Source organism: Ipomoea triloba, chromosome 8 (genome assembly GCF_003576645.1).
Source record: "Ipomoea triloba cultivar NCNSP0323 chromosome 8, ASM357664v1".
NCBI classification, from domain to species: Eukaryota; Viridiplantae; Streptophyta; class Magnoliopsida; order Solanales; family Convolvulaceae; genus Ipomoea; species Ipomoea triloba.
Window position 1 is genome coordinate 6,920,183 of NC_044923.1, and position 14,522 is coordinate 6,934,704.

Sequence of the window (14,522 nt, forward strand, 5' to 3'; positions counted from 1 at the left end):
TATGATGACTTCATTGAATTGGTACAAAATGACAATATGCTATTATCCTTTCTCATTTTATCAGTTGCTATGACAAAACACATTTGAATTAATGGAACCAATAATACTTGTTAGAATAAGTATTACCATTTAGGCTTTAAAGTACTTTAAGGCCTTTAATTTGGTTCACAATATAAACTAAATGTCAATCCAAGACATAGTTTTATAAGGATTTTGGGAGAATTACACTTATTTCAAATGTAATTGGGGTATTTTATGGTCTGTTTGGTTGGATGTAGTTTGGGGGGAATTGCAATTCCCAAACTACACTGTTTGGTTGGAGGGAATTGCAATTCCCTCCAAATGTTGAATTGCAATTCATGGGGGGGTCCCATGAATTGCAATTCGGTGGAGAGGAGGGGCAATTTGTTGGTGTAAAGACAATTTTGCCCCTCCTCTCATACCCTTTGTCTTTTTTTTTTTTAATTAAATTTGAAAGAATTATTATTATTATTATTATTATTATTATTATTATTATTTTGAAAGAAATATTATTATTATTATTTGAATGAATTATTATTATTATTATACTTATTATTATTATTATTATTTTATTATTATTATTATTATTACTATTACTATTACTACTATTACTACAACATTTACCACAACATACGGGCATTTTAGTCATTTTGTCGTTTCTTACCTTTCAATTTCCTGTACTCTTATTTATGCATACCAAACACTGTAATTTCAATTCCTACTTTATTCATTGAATTGCAATTCCACCGAATTACAATTCTTTTCCCTCCTAATTCCTTCCTCCCAACCAAACACCCTGTTAGATCCCAAAAGATATACAAAATTATGTTTTGAAGTAGTGGACTTCGGGTCCTGAAGTATCCTCTTTTTATTTTCTTTGAGATGATGACTTTTAATCTACTGATTTAGATTTTTCAATAGGGATTTATAAGTATTCTTCTAGGAAAATACATTTGAGTTTCACAATCACATATACCATTTCTAGGCATATAAGAATATATTTTCATCTTTTCTTCTTGGGGAGAAAAATCATTTTTAGTCAATTTATTGGCTTGTATAAAAAATCATAGTTTAGTAACTTACTTATTCAAGGATATTAGTAATCGACTTTATCCATATAGAATATGTGATAATTGTGTCTATTGGCTACATATCTGATTTATTTTCGGCTAGTTTTAAATAGCGGAATATAATGCCATGACCAATATTGAATTGGGTTTAACTCGCTTTACATTGTAACACTTTCTGATGTATATTTTCTTTAGCGAGTTTTGATTTGTATGCCTTAATTGCTCTTTCTTTAAAACAGTTAGCACGCTTCGGGCGTTATACTACTGTTTGAATTTTTGGATCCAGATTTTAAGTATTAATGAGCTATTAATAGGGGCAAAATATGTTGTCGACAAATGTTACTATTTTGTAAATATTTTTATACACATGACATTTTTGTATCAACCAAATATATGACATTTTTTCTACACAAGTACACTTGATAACTTCATTGTAATTGTTGCATGAGTTGTTCTCGAAATAATAATTCATGTACTAGCCCCGCCCCTCTAACATGCTCTACCTGTCATGCGCATAATATGATGGTCGGTTAATTTACGAGTAACTAATAAATATAAAAGAAGTTTATTCTCATGTTAAGAATTAAGATATAATTTTTAAAAAGTGAATTTAAAAAGACAAAATAATAATTTTCATAGAAGTAATTTATGTTTTTTTTTAATGAAAGGAGAAGTAATTTAATTTATAAAAATATTTTCCACCACTACAACTACCACCCTCAGATTAAAAAAAAAATATTTCATAAATTATATGTGAATTAGTTGACTTCACCCAGCATTAATAAAGAATCTATATATCTGATAACACCTTAAAAAATAACTAATAACAAATTATAATAGTAAAGATATCTAGCTAGTATGATTTTCCTGGTACAATATAGAATATGTTCGTAGTCATTGATATGTCACTTGACCATAAATTCTTTGGGTAAATATATAGCTTTTAAATCTACCAAGTGAAATTCTTCACATACGAATCTCAGACTCGCAGCCATCAATACCTTCCAGAAAATCATCAAGTAGACAAGTACTTGCAAAAAACATGGGAAATGGGGAAGGCAATTTCCTAGTTTCCTACGTAAGAGAAGTCAAACAGAAACCAAGCAACCTTTAATTACACTGGGTGCTGTACTAAATTTCGTTTTCGATTTCAATGCCTTAAAAATGGGAGTAATTTCATCATTTCAAAAAACATGTGATTTCCGTGTACAATATTAGAGGCATACTTGGTAAGGTTTCAGAATCTCTTTAACTTCAATTCATGTCAAATTAACAGAGAAAACGAAGCATTTGAGAGAAGAATGTGAGGAAGAAGAGTGCAAAGCTTTATTGAGTATTACAGAGGAGGATGGCTATCTATATTGAAGCAAAATCAAAATAACTTAATAAGAGCATTTCAATCTGTAGATATTACATGATTTTTGAAATAGTGTCTACTGAGGTGGAAGGGAGAGAAATGGGAGAGAAAGAAATGGAATCAGCCTGCAAGGACCAATTTTTTGGAACAGTAACGGTATACTTTGAATTTCAAAGCCAATGTCACGCCAGCCCGCGTTAGGCGCTTTCACGTGCACGCGCGTTAGTCGCAGGCTAACAATCTTTTTTTTTTTTTTATGATTTGTTTTTTTTCTCCTCCATTTTCTCTTTCCTAATCACACTTACAAAAACTCCTCAAAAACCTTGAAAAAAACTCCATTGATAAGAGGATCCTTATCAATTGGGTTATTTTACGGTTTTTGAGAGGTTTTGTAAGTGTGATTAGGAAAGAAAAAAGTGAGAAGGGAAGAAAAAAATAAAACAAAAATGATTAAAGTACAAAGAGTCAATGCCACTAAAGTTTGAACACGTGACCTTTCATTTGTTTTAAACTTCTTTATTGGTTTGCTTAAAAACTTGTATGGGAAGTTTTGGTATTTAGCCTTCAAAATAGTCTCTTTTCTCCTCCCTTCATCTTCAAAAGAAATGCCAATATTTATAGTGGTGGAACATTAATCTAAATACGGGATATATGTATTTTAAATATTTAAAGATTCAAATGGATTTGAATATGATACTGTAATTTGCTTTGGCCACTCTGATACTGTAATTATTTTTTGTTTGACTGAAAGTAATAAAATTATATATATTTTTTGTTTGGCTAAAAGTCAAGAAATTGTACTTTTTTTGTTTGGTTCATTTTATTAAAAATGAACATATTTTTTTTAATAAAATAATAATAATAGTAACAAAAAAACAACAACAATAATTAGTGGTGGTGTGATGATGGAAGAGTATAGAACTTAAAAAAAAATAACTCGGGAAAGTGACAATAAAACTCAAAATGTGACAATTTAGTATAATTTTAAGTAAACAATTGAAAATGACAATATAATTAAAAAATTAAAGTTAACTTTTCTCTAGTTATTATTTTTTATTTTTTTATTTGGAAAGGTTATTATTTTTTATTTAAAAAGTACTTTTGACAAAACAAGCCGATAACTCCCGCAGATGGGGACTGTTTATTAGTTTTATCAATTCAATAAAATATATGTTTAATTTGTTTAATTGTTTTTTAGACATACATCTCAACACTAATTAGTTACCCAAAGCACTTCTTCAAAAGGATTGAATTTCAAAACTTGAAAAATGATAAAATGTATTTTAGAGTAAAAATACGTCAAATATTTAAAATTTATTATTAAAAGATGAAAAGAATAAAAACCAATAAACCATGACTCACTTTTTTTTTTTTAAAAAAAAAAACCATGACTCACTTATTATTATTATTTTTGGTAAATTTACAGGGTCTTTCTCTCCGTCCGTCTAACGGTCCGGGGTCCGGTCCAGAGTTCTCCCGAAATTCCTCCTCACAAAGAGAGCTCACTTGCCACTTAAGCTACCCCATTGGGTTACTCATTATTATTATTATTATTATTTTGGTGGGGAGTTACTCATTATTATTATTATTATTATTACTAGTATTTACACGCGTGCGATGCACGGAATGAGTTTGTTATAATATATTAAAAATATTTGAATGGATATACAATTATTTAAATTATAACATCAAATATTATATAGTGCAAGTGAATATATGAGTTAGGTCATTTATGTTTGTTGATGTTACCATTGCTTGAATTCGAGTAAATAATTGCTCAAATTAATAGCTAATGTGTAGATGTAGGCATGCGGTGTTGTAACTTTAGAGATTTTATATATCGTTGTTAAGAATTTTTAGAAATTGGCCCTTTGGCAACTTAGTTATAGTAATGAATTGCTATCCTAATTCATTTGTATAGATGATATATTTTTTGTCTAGATATATAACAACTTTATCATTTTGAAAAAAAAAACATAATATCATTGATTATATTTACACATTATTGAAAACCTCTTTGTAGACGACATTGGAAGTCGCAACACAATCTTGTCCATTCTCGTCTACCGCTAACACCTTCAGGCCATTAGGATGACTGACTCGGGAGAAAGCCACATACAATTGATCGTGACTAAAGATCGGTTTTTTTTTAGTAATAACCCAACGTGAGTTAGTGTTTGGCATTGGCTTTTGTTTATAGTCATGGCATATGCAAGTATCAACGGGAATTGTTTACGCTGGAACTTGAAGGGCAATCTCGTATCAGAAGGACTAAGAGACATTCGGGGGATAAGAACTTTGGTCCCTTCATATGTCCCATTAACTATTCTTGCTTCGACAATGTGATCTGCCAATCTTGTGATAATGAGCCGCGTTCCGTTACAAAGACCAAGAGAGTGGTCTATGTTCCGCAATAACATAACAGGTGCACCGACCTTTAATGTCAATGAATGATTAGGAAGACCCGACAATCTCAAACTATTTAAGAATTCAGGAGTGTGCACTTCTGATAGATTTTCACCGCCTGATTCTGCCTTACACAAAGAGTCATAATTAAATATGTTCGTCCTTCTGCAGTATTCATGTAGCACATGTATTGATTAATTTGATCAACGACATCTAAAGTCGGCGAGAGGATTGCTCGGCCTTCTAGCTGCGACTCATCAAGCATGCCACATCTCGAGCTTGGGAATGTGCTCTCAACTATAGTTACTATGGGATCGTGTCCACACTTCAACAAAAACCTTGCCGGAATATCGATATCAGATGAACCATTGTTTACAACCCCTGCAATCCCATCTCCGATGTTTGCAATCCATTTTGAAAACCAATCAACTGTATGTCTATCTTCCTCTGAAGCTAATGTCCGTAGTCTCAAGTTCTTGGTAAGCCTTAATACCTTGCAATTTGTCCACATGTATGAAGAATTAATAGTTGCTCCGACAACTTCTGGTCTTGTTGCTTTCGCAATAACAGGTAGGATCTGTCTAAAATCGCCGCCCAAAACTACTGTCTTTCCACCAAAAGTCTTTTCAGCACTACCCGGTATGGCGAACCTCAATATGTCCCTCATGGTTTTGTCCAAAGCCTTAAAACAGTATTTCTGCGTCATCGGTGCTTCATCCCATATTATCAATTTGCTCCTTATTATAAGCTCAGCAAGGTTATTATCTTGCGATATATTGCACGTGGAATTTTCGTTCAAAGAAAGTGGTATAGCAAATCTGGAATGCGCCGTTCTGCCTCCCGGCAACAACAAAGATGCTATTCCACTGGACGCAACATTTAGAACAATATAATATCACCGCGGCTCCTTATCTTTGATGATAACGTTCTCCACACGAACGTCTTACATGTTCTTCCGTAACCATACACAAAGAATAATCCACCTCATTATTATTACTATTATTATTATAAATAAACTAACAGTGAATACCCAATTAAGTATAATGCAAGAGCATATAGTATTATTTGTGACACTTCGCTCTATAATTTACTACGCAATATTTACATTGAATTTTATTAACAAAAATCATTTATTTATTTTTTTCATCAAGAGGAGGGAGGGAAATCCCAATTAGTCAACTTTATGAAGAGTACGAGCCTGAGAGATCCCAACTCCCAAGTATCTCCTCATCCAACATTGGCCGGAGTACCTCATTCACCGGTTGGTTGATCCCTTCATCCCACAAACATGTTCTAAGGCCTGTACCGTTTAATCAAAGGGTTAGCCACTCGATTATGTTCCCTGAAGACATGGACAATACGAACTTGTCAAGCTTTCAGATTCCACTGTTGGCATTCACTCAAGATATTAGCAGTAGAGTCTCGAAGTGCATCATTTTTGTCCTGATTATTCAGGCAATCTACCACCTTCTTAACATCACTCTCCACAATAATCTTCCTATAACCTTGTTGGGTGTCGGCCGAGTTTAGCCCATGCTCGATTTGAGATGTAGCGCTATCGCTTACTATGGAGGAATGTTGTTAAACATGCTATGTAACTAGGCTTTGTGATAAAAAAAAAAGTGTGACAGGTGTTGGGAGAGGGTTGTTGGGCATCGGCCGAGTTTAGCCCATACTCGATTTGAGATGTGGTGTTGTGACTTATCATGGAGAAATAATGGTTAAATGGTTAACTGGTTAAGTCCACATACTTTTTACCAATTTGTTTTAAGAAAAATATTACAATGAAATAACAAAAGAACTTCGTGATTAAGCTACTAGGAAGTAAGTATGCAACACTAAGATCCATCAACCATTTTCCCATGCTAGTTTGATGCCCTTCAAGATGGCCAAAAATAATTTTATTACGAAAAGAATATTTTTTTATTGTGTAATTTATATATAATGTATTGTATTAAAAATAATAATAATAAAAAATAAAATAGCTACCATGCGTGATTTTGAATAGATATATGTATATATATAAGAATATAAGATAGGCTTATGGATTTGACTTGATTTGAGTTGAAAGGCTACTGCCAATATATGAATTGGGAGGTCATGATCTGCTGCCCACTAATTTCTTATTTCTTATTTATGGTATAAATAGTTCTGTCAACTCAACATGGTCGATGATGTTTGGGTACATTTAGAACCATATATTACGTGTGCCGATTACTTAGCCAATATGGGGCAAAGTTCGTTCTGGGTACGACTGTGTTGGATCACCCTCCGGAAGGACTCATAGAACTTCTTCGGTGTGACTCTTCGGGCGTTGCCTCCAGCAGGCGGCGCTAATCCCTCGGGGTCTACGGGCCCCTCCCGCTCACCAAAAAAAAGAACCATATATTCCCTCTTTTTCGTCTCATTTATACGTTTATTAAAAGATGAACAATTTTTATTGTGTAATTTATATATAATGTATTGTATTTTGATTATATATATTATTAATAAGGTCTCAATGCATGCTTTATCTAGAACGTACCGTCAAATAACAATTTTGAACATTTTTGTAAATTAAATAAAATAGTTACCATGCGTGCCTTTGAATAAATATATAAAGTATTGTACTATTGTATATTTGTTATTATTATATTATTATTATAATTGTAAAATAAAAACATACAAAAGTTGAATTTTAAAAATTATTAAAAATAAAAAAGGTTAGCCTTGATCCCATAAATAGTAAATATAATTGTAACATTTTAATTTAAATTCAACAATTGAGACCTAGATCACATGATATTGAGCATATAGTAGATATAACGTTTGGATAGGTATACAATTTTTATTTTTTTTGGACATGCCTGAGGGACTCAAGGTCCCAAGGTTAGTAGATTCTTCTCGTAACTATTCCTCTCGTGTCTTTCTCTAATAAAGTTTTGATGCCTTTAGGCGTTTGGTTCAAGATCATCGTTCCCCACTCTTCGGTTTGTCCCAAGTTAGCCAAATGATATGCGCATTGATTGCCTTTCTGAAGAATAATAATACAACTTTCTAATTTTTTTATACACATATTTTACTTATTTCTCGCAATACTAGATTTTATCTATTGTACATTGCACCTTTTTTTTTCTTTTTTCTTTTTTTAAACAATTACACTAACTCTATCACTCTTTCCTCTTTGGGTACTTCCTCCACCCATATTGAAATTTTAATTTCCTTCCATATTCAGCTTTGTCAAATTAGGAAAAACCCTAAACAATATAAATACAAACAATACGATCTTTTTTTTTTTTGTAAAAACTTGTAACTGTTGCTGCACTTATAATTATTGTCATATCTATTTATATTTAGTATTTATCTGTGTAAATTAATAGTACATATTTTTTTGAGGATAAACTGTCAAGTAATACCATAAAAATGTTTCTCATTGAATGAATAAAGTAATCAACTAATCATAGAAAGTAATCAAAATATCATTGTTTTGTGATTTTAGCAATAAATTTTGAAAGTTTTATTCATAAATATATACTATGGTAGTATGGAGTTGTTATACAGTGGGCCATGGTCTACACACCAGTCTGTGGACCATGGCCATTAAATGAAATTATAATAAAATTATAATGATACTTTATTACTATTATAATGAAATTAGCGGTCATGGACCTTGTAGTCCAGTGGCATCAAACCCTTCCCTTTATACGGGAAGTGGGGGCAATGCTGACTCTTGTGCTTCAATAGGTTGAGAAAAGTAGTTCATTAAATAACATATATGAAACTATAACATATTCATAATTAAAATGATACTTTAGTGCTGTTATAATTAAACTAGTGCGTATGAAACTATAACATATTCATAAATTAAAATGATACTTTAGTGCTGCTATAATTAAACTAGTGCGTGTGAAAAAAAAATAGAGTTTATACAATAATATATATTGTCAAATGAAACTGTAACATAATTAAAACGATACTTTGATAATGAAACTGAAACACAAAATAATATCAACAAATAAAATTAAAGTGTAATTAGGATGATACCTATTTCATGATTCCCTTGAGCATGGTCTACAGTAAAATTTGCAGGTAGTGTGGCTACCTTATTTATCCATTTGCATTAATTAATTTATTTTTTGGGTATTTTGTTGAATGCCGAAAATGGGGTTGTGAATTTGTTGGGCAAAACACAACAGCTGTCAAGAAGAGCGAGCACGCAGCCGCAAAAACACAGCGAGGTTTCTCCAGCCGGTACGCTAAAAGGGCAGCTGCCACCTCCGTACCCTTATCGTTTTCAACGAACTACCAAAATCCCAGCACCATTTTCGTAATTCCGCACGCTAAATCCCCCCACCCCGCCCCCACAACTCTTCTTCTTCGTCCACCATTTTTCAGTTTACTGTCAGTTGAAATTCTTGATTTTCATTTTTATCTTTTTCCCCTCTCCGGCGGCGACAAAGTTTTGTTTTTCATTTTTTATTTTTTACCTAAGCAAAGAAAGCAATCTCTTTCTTTCTTTCTTTATATACTTCAGTCTATCTCAATCTTAATCACCGAAAAGGGGAAATAAGAAACACAAAGAGGCAAAAATTTGTCTCTGTTTCATTACTATTTTGTCTCTACTTGCTTCTTGTTCTTGACTTTGGGTTGGGCTCCCATAACATTTTCGTGTTCTCCGTTATCAATCTCCCCGAGGTTATCTTCTTGTCTGGTAATGGAGAATCTTTAAACAAAAATTCCATTTCAAGCGGTGGGTATTCAGTATTCTGCTCTTGTATATACTCTCAGTATTCTTCTCATTTCGGACACGCTGTATTGTTGGAAAGAAAGATTGACTTTTTTCTTTTCTTTTTTAATTTTAATTTTGTCCCCATTTTTTAAATTTGCTTGTAGGGTTGTTGGTTTATCGAATTCATCGATCTAAAGGGGAAGGGGTTTGGATATAGAGCTTGGGTAAGCTAGGGTTTAGGCGGCGATCATGGCAGTTGTGGATAATGGTTCTCAAGGAGCGGTTGTCAACGGCGCCGGCGCCGGCGGAGATCAGAATCATCACCAGGATCAGCCCAAGAACGACGGCAACAACAACAACAATCTGGTGGTTGACTCGGATGGTCTATACATGAAGGTCCATTCTTTTCAGTCGCACCTTAGCAGCAACAACCACCAATTCAGTTCTCAGGTGCCGCAGCCGTTGGATGATCATCAATCCATGAAAAATGGAGAAGTGGAGGCTAATGATGATGAGGAGGATGATGATGGTGGAGAGGAGGCTTTCAACAGTGAAATGAGGGAGCTGGAGGAGATGTTCTCCAAATTGAACCCCATGGCAGAAGAATTTGTTCCTCTTTCTCTGGCTAAGAATGGTGGCCTCTTTCCTAACAATACCAATCCGGGGCGAAGGGTATATATATATGTTTTTCTACTCAACTTTCTCTCTCTATTCCTTGATTTTTCCTTGAGTTATTACTCTGTATTTTGTTTATTTATATAAGTTGGGGATATGGATAATGGAAAGAAATGGAAAGAAGCCAGTTGTTTGTGAAAGCTTGACTTGATAGTTGTGGTTTCTTTGGCAGAAGAGGAGCTATAACCAGGGAAAGAGAAGGATGAATGCCAGGACAAGTCTGGCCCAGAGAGAAGAGGTTATCAGGAGGACTGTTTATGTATCTGACATTGATCATCAGGTAGAAAATTGGACTTCAAATGATGATTTTTGTTTTTTGTTCTTTTCTTGTTTGCTTATTCTTGTAATGGATTGCTTGTTTTGGGGGCTAGATTACTGAGGAGCAGCTTGCAGCCTTGTTTCTTAGCTGTGGCCAGGTAGACTTTCTTGGTGCTCAAGTTGGATGTCTATGAAGTTTGCATGCTAGTTTATAACATTGTTATGAGCTTATGCCCCGCTCATTTCCTGTGAAGGTTGTTGACTGCCGTGTATGTGGAGATCCCAAGTCCATCCTTCGCTTTGCTTTTATAGAGTTCACTGATGAGGGTAATTTTGCTATCTATGCTTGCTCTGATTGTTAAATTGTATACATGTCCTATGTGATCTTGAGGTTTATGGTTTTGCAGAGGGTGCACACGCCGCTTTGAGTCTTTCAGGGACTGTGCTTGGATATTACCCTCTGAGGGTGCTGCCTTCCAAAACTGCAATTGCTCCGGTTAACCCCACATTTTTGCCCAGGGTGAGTTTAACTGCCTGTCTTGCGCCATGTGGCACTGTTGTTGAATTGTTTCATCAATTTCTTATGTCTTTATCATATGATTGATTGCTGTCTTTTAATTATTTTTATTCGTTGGATTTTTAACTTTTTTTCTCCTTTGGACATCAGACTGAGGATGAAAGGGAGATGTGTGCAAGAACGGTTTATTGCACAAATATTGACAAGAAGGTACTTATGTTTGGTACAGGTTTTACTTCATGAATTTAAGACCATACAAATTTCATGCTTTGTTTGGTACAGGTATCTCAAGCAGATGTCAAGCTCTTTTTTGAAACAATTTGTGGAGAGGTTAGTGATTTGTTCCACTAATCCACATGTCTTTCTCAAATATTTCCCCTTTTGATGACTAAAACTCATAAAACCCCTGCTGCTTTAGGTTTATCGTCTGAGGCTGCTTGGAGACTATCACCATTCGACTCGTATTGCCTTTGTTGAATTTGCAATGGTAGTTAATTTTCTCCTTTTCTTTTGCTTCCTGGTGGTTCTATTTTTCTATAGGGTGAATAATCCCCCCTGCTCGTCTTTCTCCACCCCACCCCACCACCATAACAATATATACAGATTTAATTTAATCTCAAATCTTTTTTTATGGGGGTAAGGTGAATAGCTTTCATGAGAACTTTGACCGAGAAAAGTAGGATGTAGCATTGTAGCGTAAATGTGGAATCATGTTTCATTGAGAAAGTCTGGCTCCACATACTTCCAACATAAGAATGAGTAGCTATAGAATGTCAAACCTGGTAGGAGTAGGGAAATTTGCACAATTTCTGGATTGGAGACCAGTGTATCGATTTCTTTGGTTCAAAACACATCATCAATTTCCACAAACACTGTGATCCTATGTTACAAGTGCTAACCTTGGGGTGATCTTTTGAATTAAATTTAAACCCTTCTGCTGTGCAGAACACATCCTCAATTAAATGTGGCTTAAGGTAAACTACTTATGAAATGAGGCTTGGCATGCACTGGGTTAGGCCTGGAACCCCTTATTGGTTTTTGATAATCTATTTTGTCAAAAAGACAAAAACCAACATATTTTGTTTGAAATATAAATATTGGCTTTAATAAATGTAGGGTTAGACTTGAGAGTGTAATATGGTACAGAGTACACTAGATCTCGAAGTATGCTTGTAACACTTGTGAAGGTGTTTAGTTTCAGGGAATATCATGCTGGTTTCAGCTTGTAGTAATTTCTTTGATGGGTGGTTAATTATATCTATATGGTTACATTCTTTTTATACCTATCTCTAGGTCAAATGGAACTAGACGAGCTGATTTTATCTTTTTGGTTTCTAACCTGCTTAGCTTGTAACACCTAGAATTTTTAATCTCTACCCCTTGAGATTGGTTCAGTTTCTTAATGCTTGGGTATCTAATTTGCATCTCAACTAGAACGAGATTCTACCTAAAATACTTGGGTGGCATACTGCTTCAATCATCCCCCGAGAGTAAATGAAAAACGATTGGGGACTAAGGTTACAGGTTTCTGTGCATGGAAAATACGACATAACGTTCTAAAATTCTTGTTCTGAAATTGCTTTGACATAATGAGTAGGTTCTGTAATCCTGATTAAGAATTGAATTTATTTTTCAGGGTCGTGAATATTTGTTTCATCATTTTCTTGGATTTTCTCTTTTCCGGCCTATATAACCTTATATCTGCTGCATTTGTGCAGGCTGAAAGTGCAATTGCTGCTCTCAGCTGTAGTGGTGTGGTTTTGGGTTCACTACCTATCAGGTTAGCTTGTTTGTCACTCAAAAAAAAAATATAATTACATCCATAAATTGTTTCGACTTATACTGAAACCACCTTGCACAATCAGGGTAAGCCCGTCAAAGACTCCTGTCCGCCCACGCTCCCCTCGCCCTCAAATGCACGGGATCAACATTGCCAGTGCAGATTGATTTACTCTGAAACGCACCTCGTGTAAAGATGTTTTCTTTGTCCCTCTTACGTCGTCCTATATATGCTGCTTCATCGTGTCTTCCACTTGTGGTCCTTAGTAGTTTGTGTTTTGTTTATTCTAACACGTGGGTAGAGCTGGATGGGAACTTAAAATTCGAGGCTGTGGAACAGCACGATGATGATGATTTTGCTTTGTTTCGTTTCCACTCGTACATTTGATCCTCCTATATCAATGGTGTTTTTATTTCAGATTGTGATGTTGATGGTAGATGATGATGATGATGCTTCAGACATTAATTGTTGTTTTGAGGTTGATTTTGATCCCCATGTCAATTAATGTCAGTGGTGATGTTAGTACCAAATTTATTCTAGTCTTCAAGTTAAATATATATATCACAATACTAGGATTCTTGAATCTTGATAATGTCCTATTGTCCTAGGCCTAGAGATGCAGGAATGAGCTCATATAATTAATTAATACTTTATCCTTTACTACTAATTGTGATTTGTGAAGTAAGGGTGACCTAATTAAAAGGTGTTTTATTAGACTCCAAGCAAAATTAGTTGTCCTATATTATGACAAAGAGGCATTGTCGGTGAAGCCACAAATATTTGAATTTTGTTAGCCCCATAGCCTTAAAACAATAAAATTGGGTAACACACCAAATATTTGAATTTTGTTAGCCCCATACCTGGAAAAGCAAACTCATGTTTCCACTCTTTCTTCAACTAAGTCGGATGCGCAAAGCGCTCCACCTGAGTTAGAACAGGTATTTGATAGAATCTGTTCGGAATACACTCCGTGTAGAACGGGAGGGAATAAACTTACCAGGCTTTCTCAGGGATAGCATGATGGATGATCTCATGAATGTCTTTGGAGATCTCTATCAGAGAAAGGATTGTATTAAACTAGTTTTTTTGCTAGAAAGTTTCTTTAAAGTAAAGTATTCTAATGTTGTCAATCTCATGAATTTAGTCCGCGTGGTAGGTTGGGTAGCACCAGATGCTGCTAGACCTGTCTACTTTTTATCAATACTAGGGCGACCCTTTTTTTTTTTTTTTTTTTTCCTTCAACAGTGGAAACAGGGAAAAGAGCGGCTTCCCCTAATCTGCCCCTTACTAAATTCCTTGAAGGAGTTTTGGGTTAGGGAAGAGCGGCTTCCCCTAATTTGCCCCTTACTAAATTCCTTGAAGGAATTTTGGGGAAGGGAAGGAAGGCCGCAAAGAAGGATCTTACGCCCCTTAAATCCCCCCCCCCCCCTCGGCGTAGATGTCCTTTCATAGATTTTCGAATCTTCGACGGACTCCATGAATGTGCTACCTCTATTTGGTAATGTAGAATACTATCTAATTGAAAGGCCCCATTGTGGGCTGGAGGCTTCACGACCTTCTAATAGAATACTTGGAAGTATACTATGGCTAGTCAAGGCTTGGAACCCGTTTTCAAACTGAGCAAGAAAACTCTTGCTTTTTAGAATTTGTTTTTGTTTTTTGTTTTTTGTTTTTTTAAAGTTATAGGACTTGCTTCAACTAAGAGAGGGGGGGGGGAGGGGGGGGGGGGG

At 34.7% G+C, this 14,522-nt stretch overlaps 1 protein-coding gene across 1 annotated transcript; it reads left to right on the forward strand.

Annotated features, from left to right (window-relative positions):
* The first annotated feature begins 9,071 nt into the window (after positions 1 to 9,071).
* LOC116027757 (polyadenylate-binding protein-interacting protein 11-like) lies at positions 9,072 to 13,322 on the forward strand. The gene is made up of 11 exons (XM_031269501.1): positions 9,072 to 9,583; positions 9,727 to 10,234; positions 10,410 to 10,517; positions 10,609 to 10,653; positions 10,750 to 10,822; positions 10,903 to 11,015; positions 11,163 to 11,222; positions 11,295 to 11,342; positions 11,431 to 11,499; positions 12,731 to 12,792; positions 12,878 to 13,322. Exons 2-11 carry the CDS (start codon positions 9,812 to 9,814, stop codon positions 12,957 to 12,959), a joined length of 1,083 nt encoding a protein of 360 aa, XP_031125361.1. The 5' UTR covers positions 9,072 to 9,583; positions 9,727 to 9,811; the 3' UTR covers positions 12,960 to 13,322.
* The last annotated feature ends 1,200 nt before the right edge of the window (positions 13,323 to 14,522 follow it).

Excerpts from the sequence above, each read along its gene's own strand:
- LOC116027757 (XM_031269501.1), top strand. The coding sequence starts at position 9,812 with ATGGCAGTTGTGGATAATGGTTCTCAAGGAGCGGTTGTCAACGGCGCC. Across the intron at positions 10,654-10,749 it reads TGTTTCTTAGCTGTGGCCAG|GTTGTTGACTGCCGTGTATG; the intron begins GTAGACTTTCTT and ends TTTCCTGTGAAG. Across the intron at positions 11,343-11,430 it reads TTGAAACAATTTGTGGAGAG|GTTTATCGTCTGAGGCTGCT; the intron begins GTTAGTGATTTG and ends CTGCTGCTTTAG.